The 12,627-nt window shown below is 35.7% G+C and overlaps 1 protein-coding gene and 1 pseudogene across 1 annotated transcript; one reads left to right on the forward strand and one right to left on the reverse strand.

Moving 5' to 3' along the window:
• The first annotated feature begins 279 nt into the window (after nt 1-279).
• Nucleotides 280-2,377, forward strand: LOC141704928 (CTP synthase-like). Its single transcript, XM_074508076.1, has 7 exons — nt 280-557; nt 632-680; nt 1,057-1,206; nt 1,305-1,382; nt 1,687-1,715; nt 1,906-2,054; nt 2,226-2,377. The coding sequence occupies exons 3-7, from the start codon at nt 1,174-1,176 to the stop codon at nt 2,375-2,377; spliced, it is 441 nt and encodes a 146-aa protein (XP_074364177.1). The 5' UTR covers nt 280-557; nt 632-680; nt 1,057-1,173.
• Nucleotides 2,378-10,131: 7,754 nt separating this feature from the next.
• On the reverse strand, nt 10,132-11,311 carry LOC141704929 (transmembrane E3 ubiquitin-protein ligase FLY1-like; annotated as a pseudogene).
• Between the last annotated feature and the right edge of the window lie 1,316 nt (nt 11,312-12,627).

Below are 12,627 nucleotides of genomic sequence, written 5' to 3' on the forward strand. Positions count from 1 at the left end.
CTAACATTTTACTAGTTCACACAATAACTTTCCTAATTTTAAAATTTAGCCCTCCACGTTAGTAGGGACCCACCACTACTAGAAATAGTGTCTACGACATCACCCTTTTAACATCGGTTAGAAATTTCACTGATGTTAAAAGCAGTTTTAACATCGGTCGCTTCAAAACCGATGTTAAAGGTATTGTCAGACATCGGTATCTTAACTAACCGATGTTTATAATCGTTTTTTTTAAAAAAAAAAGGTCCGCTTGTTTCTTTCCCCCATTAATACACCAAAAAATTCCCGGCTTAACCAAAAATTTTATTCTCAGTTTTTCCGGTGCCCCCTCCCTCTCTCATTCTCTCTTCTCTTTTCTCTCCTCTCTCTCACTGTCTCATCTCTCTTCTCTCAGTCTCTCTTCTCCCTCATCTCTCACTGCCTCTCTTCTCAATCACTCTCTCTAAACCTAATTATACCCCTATTTGTACTAACCTTTAATTAAACGTGATTAATTCCTAAATCGAGCTCGATTGGTGCTAAATAATCTTGAAAGAAGTTGGGTCTACTCAATTTATGTGAGAAAAGTAAGTTTATTTCGAATTTATTTTCAAATTTTATGTTTTTTATTTTAATAAAGCTTTGTTTACAGGTCTTTGGAGCTTTGTTAGTGTTAAAAGAAATTGGGTTTGCTTGATTAGGTAAGATTAACTTCTAATCTACTCGATTAAAAGTTGGTGTATGTATTGTTAATCTTGAAAGAAGTTGGGTTTACAGATCTTTATAAGCTATACTGGTGGCCTTGTTATTGTTACTGCTATACACGTGTTGTATTGATATTAATTTTTTAGAATTTCATGTTGAATCGGAATTTTTGGAGGAAAGCCTATTCAAATTAGAATTTACTGTTGTCATTTCGTACTCGCATAAATGATTTTATTTGTGTAGCTTATAGCTGAAGATTACATTGATGTTCTAACATTAGTGGGGGAATGCTGTGTTTTTCGGTGGCTGTGCAGGGTCCCAAATATTATATTTTCTTAATGATTTGAACTGTTATTTTATCCATGTCTTCAGAGTGCAGCACGTGTGTTGGTTCCTGCTGAATTTGGGGATCATGGGATTAAAGGAATCATACTGGCTGCTAATTATGCCAGAGAAAATAAAGTTCCATATCTTGGGATCTTCTTAGGAATGCAGATTTCTGTTATTGATTTTGCTCGATCTGTAAGTTAGAGTTTAATTTATAGATTTATTTATGTAGAACGTTCACTGAAAGATAATATACACTTAAGATTAACTGCATTGCTTCATGCATCTTGTAGGTGTTGGGTCTAGAAAAGCCAAACAGTTCAAAATTTGATGCTCGGACACTAGATCATGTTGTAATTTTTATGCCAGAGGTACATGCCCGTTCATGATAATACTTGACGGTTATGACATCGACAGATGCCTTTACATTCCTGAAGCTCTAAATGCATCACTGCAAAGCTATATGTTATTAGTCGCGGTTAATTAGTGCCACAGGATATCTTGCATGTTCCAACTAATTAAATGTATAAGAATGTAACAACTAAAAAGTTGATTGATGCTGGTCTGGATTGCGGAGCATGCCCATAATATATGTATATAAGACTGGACAAGAGAAATAATGCTTGTCCAGGTATTGGATGGTTCTGACGATATGTTGGTTCGACATCTTATCAGGGAAGAAGTGCTAAAATGGCAAGGCAAAGGTTTTGAACATTTTGTAGGAATCAACTTACTTTAAGCTAACCTTGCACGTGTTATATTCACAGAGTCTATTTACTCATCAAGAATCATGTATCTGGAAATTCCTACCGTTCATTAGAGTTTACATTACCTATTTATGGCACCTGAGTGTGTGTATAAATGTCTAATAACATTTTAATGTGTTGTTTACAGGGGATGTATTATCAGGAAACCAGCCGGACAGACCAGTTCACTTGGGAGTACTGCAAGAATGGTTTGGCATCCACTGGTGGAACACTCGAGCTTTCGCTCTTTTGTTTACTCTAATATTCATTTCACTACCACTAGTTTTGTTCCGTCGAGTAGGTCAATACAAATAATCAATGTAGACCTCTCTCGTACATACATTAGCTATGTTCTAGTTTAGTGATCCCTGTATCCGTGTTCTTTGTTTTTTGTTTTAAAGAATCATTAAGGTTTTGTTCAGCCAGTATCAGTTCTGTTAGCATTGGTGTTTGTGGGGATATGCTCAGGAATGGCAATCTCAGCACTCTTAGAAGGCAAAACAAATACACCAAAGCTCATACCTCAGTTGGACAATCGAGCCTCCTTCTTTAACCTCTTCGCTTCATCTCCAGTCACCGTCACTACATTCCTTTTCACTTCAATGGTTAGTTACAACTAATAGAAACAAGTACTCTTATAAATGACACTAATTTTCTGAGGAAATTACTTATGAAAATGTTTTTAATTTCAGTTCATATTATTGGAGGGGCGCTTAGGGAAGCATCAGATATGACCTCAGTTGTTCGAATTTCTCTAGTACTTTGCTCAGGAATCTACTTTACCATTGGGATCTTCGGATACCTGTTGTTTGGGGATTCCATTATGGCAGACATACTTGTAAATTTGATCAGGGTTGCCAGAAGTTAAAGCTACCCTTGTGATATGTCCTCTTGTTGTTGTGATTTAATGGGTAAATGAGATTGATCGATTTAACTTAAGAGGTAGCAACAAGGTGCTAGTGTGTCATGGAGGCAACAGAGGCAAAACCCTTCATGAATTCTCAGATTATGATTTTGTTATTACTACATATTCTATTGTTGAAGCTGAGTAGAGGAAAAATGTTATGCCAGCTAAACATAAGTGCATTTGGTGTGGAAAGTTATTATTTTATGAACATAAGATATCTATTCACCTGAAATATTTTGGCGGTCTAAATGCTATTAGAACTAATAAGCAGTCGAAACAGAAGAAGGGTAAGAATCCTGAACTAAACAGATCAGAGAAAGGCAAGGGTGTTGAGTCGGTGGATGAAGGAAAGGAGGAGTCTTCAAAGAAAGGGAAGCATTACAACAAGGATAAGACTTTTGGAGCTGGTTCTTCTACCAACAAGTCGGAAGGAGTTGAATATGGATCCTGTAACGGCAAATCTACTTTACACTCCGTGAAATGGGATCGTATTATACTGGAAGAGGTGAGTAGGTGGTTACTGTTAGAAATTATTTCATACTTGGCTGGTCTGATTTCTTATCTCATGTGTGTGGATATGTACATATTTAATTCATCTTTCTCACGGTTACTCTTTTTTGCATCTCTTTGAATCCAGATGATGTAGAATAAATTAGGAGCTGCTCTAATCATTTTTTTTGTCCAAATTTAAGCTTATAAGTGTATTTTTTCTGGTCAAGAGTGTCACCAAATTTCTTACTTATAGCTGCTACTACAGCAGGAAGCATCCATTGGGATGACTTTTGTTCGGATGGGATTTTTCACAACAAATTGTATGTTTGATAAATTCCTGAATCGGCTACTGGTGATACCCCTTCTACTCTAGCAGGACTATCCAGAAGTGTTATTGATTATTGTTTTGTCAGGAGCCACATTCCAAATTACCGGATTTTTTTAGTGTTCATAATAAGGTAAGTTTCATATATTGCTTCGCTACACTATTATTTATATATTTTTGTAATTGAGATGAAAGGCTCTACAAACATATTCTGATGTGACACGACCCTGGCTAATTTGGTAAAGTTGTTTTAGATAGATTCTCTTCTTCTCACTCTAAGCAGCTACAACCAAGCCTTAATCAGTGATTTTTTTCTTATCTTGAAAGCTCTTTGAATTACCCTATTTCGAATTATTGATTTAGTTGAGCTGAGAGCAATGGTTCCTAATCAAGGTCCAGGACACCCTACTTTAGTCATTAGCCGAGCTGTTGAGCAAATTATGAGAGAGAATTTATTCAACTGTAAAAGTTTTAAAGCAATAGCGGCTAGAGATAACTTTTTAATTTCAGCTTTGTGCTAAATATTCGGTTGTATTGCTTTTAGACTGATTATTAACTCATATTGCTCTGCGACTAGAGAACACAAAGGCAAGATCTATGAAGTCATTGACAAAGCTAGAGCTTTTGTGGAAGTTGTACGTGATGCTACGAACTTTGCTTCAGCTGATACTATTTATGGTTTCGCAGCATATCCATCTGGGGAGAATTGCTTGGGGAATGCGCCTTTAGTGAGCTAGATAGGTTAGGAATGTAATTGTAAGTAGATAGTTTTTGATGTTGATGTAGATGTAGATATAGAAAAATGTTGTTTGAATGCTGATATATAAGTTTTTTGGTATAATATTTGTTCTCTTTTAAGATTATTTTTATTGATATAGCTTTTAATTATTAAATGGTTATTCTAATTGAGAGCTTTGTTTCTGTATTCAATGGGTTATCCTCATTGAGAAACTTTGGAGGTAATTCTCCAATTTAAAGTTGTATGCTTGGAATCACTTACCTTGTAGTCTGGTGGATCAATTATCATGTAATCCATGGATTATCGTCCTTGGTGGATAAGAGGGTAAGCCAAGGCTATACCTATACCTAAATTCAAGTGAGACATGTAATAATCGGAAATACCTAAAATCGTCCTTGCACGTGTTATATTCCACAGAGTCTATTTACTCATCAAGAATCATGTATCTGGAAATTCCTACCATTCATTAGAGTTTACATTACCTATTTATGGCACCTTAGTGTGTGTATAAATGTCTAATAACATTTAATTGTGTTGTTTACAGGGGATGTATTATTAGGAAACCAGCCGGACAGACCAGTTCACTTGGGAGTACTGCAAGAATGGTTTGGCATCCACTGGTGGAACACTCGAGCTTTCGCTCTTTTTGTTCACTCTAAAATTCAAGTGAGACATGTAATAAGGGGAAATACCTAAATCCCAATAACATATGTAGGCCTTGGTTCATTGTGACTAGGCCTTATTGTTTGGTATTTTCAGACCGAGTTGGAAGTCATAGTTAGATTTGGAGTCGATTCGGGAGTTTTTGTATTAAACTTGGATTAAATAAAATTAAATTAAAAATATGATATTTTTATAACCATACAAATTAATGAGCATGTTCAATTTTTAATTAAATTAATTAATATCTAAATAATTAAAACAATAAAATTAGTTGTTGACCTCTAATTGAAGATGACACAAAATTGAGTAATGAATTCATTGCTAAACTCTAATTCAATACGTCATTTTTATGTTAAGATTTTAGCGACACCAATGATTTAACCAATGTAAAAGTTTTACTTAATTCATTTCAGTTAATACTTTTTCAGTTTGTTAGTTCTACTCAAAATTTGTTGTAATACAACCTCTATTTTTTTATATAACGCTTAAATTTTGCACATATTTCAATCCGCTTATTAGAAATATAATTTTTTAAATTGTTTTTGTGAATTAAATACTTATCTATTTTTATTCACAGAAAGAAAATTGTGCAAATAAACTTTATCTGCCTAGTTAAAAAAACAATGAAATGTGTGTAAAAGTTAAAGCGTCATATAAAAAGGGCGTAATGATTTAGCTCAATGCCAGTTATCATGTGAAAATTCCTTAGTATAAAAAACTAATAAGTTTACATAAGTTCATAAAGAGTTTTTTAGAGTTAAGCATCGTGCGTGCATGAGTTCGTCACTATGTGAGTTATCATCAAGAAGCACTTAAATTTTACTTTATTGTATTTGACTGGTTAACTACATATCACAACCGGCGTTTCTTCAACACTTTACATCCTCCGCTCTTCGTATTTTTAAGTATGCAATACAACATTTTACATTCATTCAATCAATTATACAAACATGAGCAAGTTAGCTAGGCTACAGCTAATTGTAATCCGCATCCTTCAGAGTTTCTGGATTGATTGTTTCCTCTATTGTATCAAGTTACACATGGACGGATTAAGGTTGGCATGGGTGGCCATAGTCCCCTCAAAACCTCTTCATGAGCTTACAATGTTCCAAATTATGTTATAAAAATTGATTAGATAGTGTATTCGTCCTCCCATAATTTATGATCCCCATATAAATTCACAAATCTTGGAGCATCTCCAACAATGGATTGCCAAATAGTTGTTAACCTTGTCAAATCATACATGGATATTAATATTTATTTTCACTCAATTTCATATTAACTTGGCAACATTGTACTCCAATAGGTTAGTAACATTTGTAGTCCCTAATTAAATTATAAATAACTCAAAAACTAAAAAAAGTATTATTAATATACACATTTTATGCTTATATATATAGGATCTTACTCCAGTGAGAACCTGTTTTATTGTGAGATATGAGATTCAATCATAACGACTGATTCTTATACATTATTTAATACTTTACCACATATTAATTTTTTAATATTTAAATATTTTATCACCATATTCTTTCTAATTCCACCACTTGCCGCCTCCAACACCCGCCGACCTCCATTTCAGGCGACCAACATTTCCGGCGACCACCAATAATCATCACCGTCAAATATAATATCACTTACGACCAGAGAATGAAAAATCACCAAAATAAGAAATCACCATCATAATAGCAGAAATCACTCTATCGGACCACCGGTAACAGAAAATTACCGTCGGAGAAAAAATCACCACAATTGATCACTTCCTCTACCCACCAGATCCGGCCACTAACTCCATCATTAACTCCAATCACCAATATCATTACCAAAACCACCAAATTTAATTAAAGAACACCACATTTAAAAAACAAATTATCACAATATCACTACCACGAGCATATATACAAACCACCAATTACATAAGAATCGGCCAAATACAAGCCAAAATCACCACAATTAAATTAAAATGACTAATACACAACAAAAGAAAATGCAATTTTGTGATAAATTATATCCGTACAGATAAAAGGCTAGTGGAATTTTTGTGATCAAAAATATAAATCGGAGGCTATGTAAGCTTTGTAGTCGTTAATTTTAAGTGAAAGACGTCGGCGGCGATGAGGATGGAGCTGGAGGTAGGGGATGAAGATGGAGAGAGAGAGAGGGGGGGAGGGGGAAGGTGAGAGAGAGAGATGAAAAGTCCAAAATGAGTGATGGAAGCGCGACGGCATCGGGTGGGAGGTGGAGAGAGAGAGAGCAAAGTTGGGGTTGTGTTGATGAGAGGGACTGATAAAGAAATTTTGGGTTGGAACAATAATTGTGTGGTGGGGATTAAAAGAAATTATAAAAAGTTTAAAATAGGGGCGTGAGAATAGTTCTCATATCGCACGTTTCTCATTTGATCACTCCCTATATATATATATATAGGGAATTGCTCAAAATGAGAACCTCTATTTTGGTGAGATAGGAGATCTAATCTCGGCTCGGCCTTAAAATTTTATACATTAATTTTTATAAATCTAAACCACACATTTCTTATCCCTTCTTCCTCCTGCCAATTTCATCTCCTCCGTTTCTCTCACCTCTCACCTGCCACAAATCATTCACACACACTTATATACATACATAATATATCCACCTTCTACACTCTCTCTCTCCACCGCCCCCACCCTCCGCCACCCGCCGTCGCAGCCGCCTCATCAAACTTCCACCATTTCTTTTCACCTCCGCCACCACCATCCACCATTGCCGCCTGACCTCCTCTACATCTTTTACAATACACATCACATACCTCTTTTTAAACTCCAACTCATCAACTCTCTACACTGCTTGTTTTCTTTCCCACCGAACATTCACCGTCGATGCCGAATCTCAATCCTTAACAACCACTTCAGTTTCAAAATCACTGATGACGGAGATTTACATGGCATCCTCTATACCCCCATTGTAAAAAATTCGTTCAACCTGTACATATTTAATTTATCACAACTTTTGTTTTTGTGTTATGCAACATCTCTGTAGTTTTAATTAGTTAATTAGAGTTTGTGATGATTGTTGGGATTGATTGAGGTCGTCTAATGATTTTTCGGTTGTGTGATTCGATTTTGGTGCTTATAGTTTATTCGTTGGTGATTTAAATTTAAATATGGTGGTCGAGTTTATGAAAGGAGCTGGTAGCCGGATCTGGTGGACATAAATAGTTGTCAGATGTGGTAATTTTAGGTTGTCGAAGGCGATTTTTTATTCTGGATTTGATTTTTCAATTTTTAGTGGTGATTTTTTATTTTCCGGAGGTGATTTTTGATTTGACAGTGGTGATTTTGTATTTGACGATGGTGATTTTCCGGTGGCTGCCGGTGGTGGTGGTGCGGTGGCGGTCGGCGACGGTGGTGGCCGAAAATGGTGGTTGGAGTAGTGGTAAGCAGAAAGAAGATATGGAAGAGGTGATAGTTAGAGATGATGAAATATAAAAGGAGGTGATAATTAGATCTAGTAATTTTTGTGATGATATTGGTGATCATAGTCGATGAACGGAGTTGGTGGCCGGATCTGGTGGATAAAAGTGGTGACCAGTTGTGATGATTTTTTTTCTCCGATGTTGATTTGTTTTTACAGGTGCCCGGAGGGGTGATTTTTATGTTTCCGACGGTGATCTCTTATTTTGACAGCGGTGATTATATGTTTGACAGTGGTGATTTTCTGGAGGTCGCCGGAGGTAGTGGTTGCCGGAAATGGTGATGTCGACGATTGGAGGCGGCGGTGGTTGGCTGGTTTAGAAAGAAGATGGGGGATGATAGTTGGTGAAGATGATGTTGAGATTTAAAATGAGTGGTGTAGATTAAAAGTAGTTTTAAATTTTGTGTGGTGTAAATTAGATCTCATATCTCATTTTAAAATGAGTTCTCATTTGAGTAAGACCCTATATATATATATATATATTGGAACAATGTAAGCTCGTGGGGAGGTTTTGAGGGGACCATGGCCACCCCATTCCCCCTAAAATCGTCCCTGTGTAGTTTTACAATAGAGACAATGATCAATTCGGGAACTGTGAAGGATGCTGAGTACAGGCTAGCTGAGCTAACTTGCCCATGTTTATATAATTGAATGGATGTAAAAAAATGTTTGTATTGGATACTTAAAATGCAGAAGAACTGAAGATGTAGAATGTTAAAAAAGTAAAATTGCAAGTAAAATTTGAACTCAAGTAATTTTATACATTGGAGGGCTTTTTGATGGATAACTCACCCAAATGCATGTAAACTTTTTATATTTTTACGGTTAAGAATTTTCACTTGGTAAACGCAATTGAGCTAAAGTATATTGTACTCATCAATCAAAATTTTCAAAACGACCAACTTAAAAAAAATATTTCGTCAAATATTAATAAAGTATTTAGTATTTACTGATCAGAAGTCCATGTCAGCTACATTCTCCACATCATCCACTCACCATTCTCCTGGATCACTCCTCCATCCTCTTGTCTTGCCTTTGGACCGATTAGGACCACCTTCATTTCTGGTATCCTTATAATTTTTGTTTTATCCTTGTTGTTGGAAAATTTCTGTCTTGGTGCTTATCATAAACTTTGTTCAACCTATTGAGACATGAATGAAATGTTAATAGAGATGTGCTTGTTTTGTTCAACACTTGTGGTCTTGTCCGCATTTCTTAGATTTTGTCTATTAATCATCATGGTAAAAGAGCTACTAATGCAGCACATTTCCTAAGTTTCTTTTGAGTTTTTTTAGTGCACTTTTTGCTTCTTTTTCATTCCTTGAAAGTATGAAGATGGAGAGAGAGAGGAGGGGGAAGGAGAGAGATATAAAAGTCCGGCGATGAGTGATGGAGCGGCAGCGGCGTCAGGTGGTGGTGGTGGTGGAGGTGGAGGTGGAGAGAGAGTGCACGGGTTGGGGTGGTGTCGATGAGAGGGAGGATAAAAAACTGTTGGATTGGAGCAATAATTGTGTGGTAAGGATTAAAAAAATTATAAAAAATTAAAATAAAGGACTGAGATTAGATCTCATATCTCAATATAATTAGGCATCTCATTTGAGTAACTATATATAATATAGATTAGATAATTTGATGTGCCCCGGATATATTCACAAACCTTACACATTTTGAGGTTTTATACACATAAATTCACAGTATGGTTCTTGCGAATCCATAATGTCTCAAAAAATTTGGCTTCAAAAGTCATGTTCTATATTTTGGCCTTCCAAAAAAAATTTCTGGTTCCGGCCCTTAGCTACACTGGTGGAAGTCGCCGCCTGCAGGTTGGGCAATCCATCTTATATCCATCCACTTAAGTAAGCAATGTGAATGGAAGACATGTTCACATGGCGTTACCTGACATATAGGTTCGGACAACGTTAGTTACATAGCCTTAAACTTCAAGCTGAAAGCTGTCCAAAGTACCATGCAAAAATCTGGATGTTGAGTGAAATCAATGGGCGTCATGCAAATGACACAGTCACTGGCATGATTTACATCCTGATCCGTTTATGGTAATTATATTTTAGTGGAAACATCTGCATGAGGATCTATGAAAGAAAAAGATCAAAGTTAGGATATGATTTTCATAATTTGATGAAAAAATTGTGAAGCCAAGGTTTACAGAAGACAAAAGTTGCAAGCAACAATGAAAAAAAGCATTATACAGACAGGACTCGAATAAAGCAATTGATCTTTTCTGGAAACTGCTATTTATAATGATCAAGTGAACCAGCAACTAAATTGACACAATACTACACTCTAAAAAACATATCACGATTCCCTGCCTAAATGTTGACAACATATTACGATTTACATCAAGGTTTTTTGAAAAACACAAGCGATTTAGAGTGATGTTTGATCACATCTATGTGAGAAATCCTAAGTATGAAATTGATTGTGCGGTTCCTCATTTATTTAAGAATCCTTTAAGCATTACAATTATTGCAGCTCCTCAGATATTGGTTGGCACTCTCTTTACAACAATATACAGGGATTAGGCATTCTCTACCTTGATTTTATATAAAAACAGGGAAGAGTTACATAAAATTAACAAAATAGAGAAGGGTTGCATGAACTAATATATTGTGAAAAGTTACATCAAACATGCCAAAAAATGAAGAATCGACATCCAAGATAGTGCTGCAGTAAAAGAATATTTGCTTGCAACCCAGCAAAACCCACCAAATAGAGGCACCAACTCCTTTCAGGCTTAATGTGCATGAAGTTGCGGGGACATCCAAAGATATATAAAGGAATTGCAAGCCGAGTTACACTCATTCCAATAATGTAACTAGGCTGTAGTGGCTTTCTTGGGTCACGAAAAACATTTGTGGCAATCTGAGGTATCCAGTAGGAGTGCACAACCAGAGTAATAACTGGAAGGAATTTAGGGAACTCGTACGTGATCAGAATACCTCCCAGAAGGATACCACCTGAAAACGTAAACCATAAAGATGTGTGAGTGTGAAGTAGCACTACTTCCCTACTAAGAATAAATATCCATAACTTTTAGGTTAATATAATTGATACTAATGCTAATAAGTTGAAACATTTATTCCATAAAAAAGTTATACGCCATCAAATGTTTTTATCAGAAATCTTATTTACAAGTACACAATGCTTTTCTTTCAAATACAGAAGAAGAGGATAGCTTAGGATTGCAACTGTTCTGGAGCAGAACTGGCAACTGTATATCCTCTCAAAAGATTCATGATTATGTTTTCTGGTATACTATTATCTTCTGTTACTAGAATGAACCTTACATATACTGCCAAACACTACAACAGCACAACGTTGCACAAGCTCATGCAATAAATGATCATAATCTTAGCATTTCATGTAGGAATGTCAGAACAGGTAATCCAAGTAACAAAGATACATGTTAAATTGGGGAAGCAATTCAAAATTTAAAATTAAAAAAAGGTATCATCCTATACAGAGTGGCCCGAGATTCAGGTATAAGTGCATTCATAGTGATAAATGTTCAATGTGAATCTCAAGTTATGAATTTCAAAGGTATGCATACAGGACAGAAATTCATTACAAACAGCTAAGCAAAAGTTTTACTCAGAAAATAAATACAAAGAACTGAAAGTTCACGCCTCGCTTCCACAAAAATCTCAACTCACAAAAGAGAAACAACAACTTGAAGAATGCGGCAGTGGCAAGCGTTTACAATTGTTCTGCATACATGAAGAAGTGACATTATGGAACACAAGTAGTGAGAAATAGTTTTTTAAAATAATAAAATTTGGTCAATGCCAAAGACAGAGAATAAGTTTTATTCTAATTACCAACTGTGATTCCTGCATCAGATGTAAAAGACAAAGGTATGCATCCATGATAGGTTGTTGTCCAATTGTGAAACTTGAAACTTTGACAGCTCCCTGACAGTAGGATGGAATATCCGTCAGCTAGTATATAACAACTGCAGATATCCATAAAATAAGAACGGTACAAGTGTCTCAAAATACAAAAACTGTAGTACTGATGATCAGTGGCACAAATTAGAATCCTCAGAAGAAGACAAATATGGATCAAGATGAACCCTTACAGATTGCTGTGTTGCTATGTTTCCTTTGCTGAATTAACAGGAGAACTTGAAGGAGAGAGATCTAATATATGGCAGACGGTTAAGGAAAATCAACCATTCTCAATCTATCAATACATAATGTTTTCCAGATCTCATTGATAAGTCCCAGTTCTACAGCTTATCACGGTCCTGCTGCTGCATATGATATGCCAGTTG

Source organism: Apium graveolens, unplaced genomic scaffold (genome assembly GCF_009905375.1).
Source record: "Apium graveolens cultivar Ventura unplaced genomic scaffold, ASM990537v1 ctg8423, whole genome shotgun sequence".
Classification (NCBI taxonomy): domain Eukaryota; kingdom Viridiplantae; phylum Streptophyta; class Magnoliopsida; order Apiales; family Apiaceae; genus Apium; species Apium graveolens.

Excerpts from the sequence above, each read along its gene's own strand:
- LOC141704928 (XM_074508076.1), top strand. The coding sequence starts at position 1,174 with ATGCAGATTTCTGTTATTGATTTTGCTCGATCT. Across the intron at positions 1,207-1,304 it reads TTATTGATTTTGCTCGATCT|GTGTTGGGTCTAGAAAAGCC; the intron begins GTAAGTTAGAGT and ends TGCATCTTGTAG. Across the intron at positions 1,716-1,905 it reads GCTAAAATGGCAAGGCAAAG|GGGATGTATTATCAGGAAAC; the intron begins GTTTTGAACATT and ends TGTTGTTTACAG.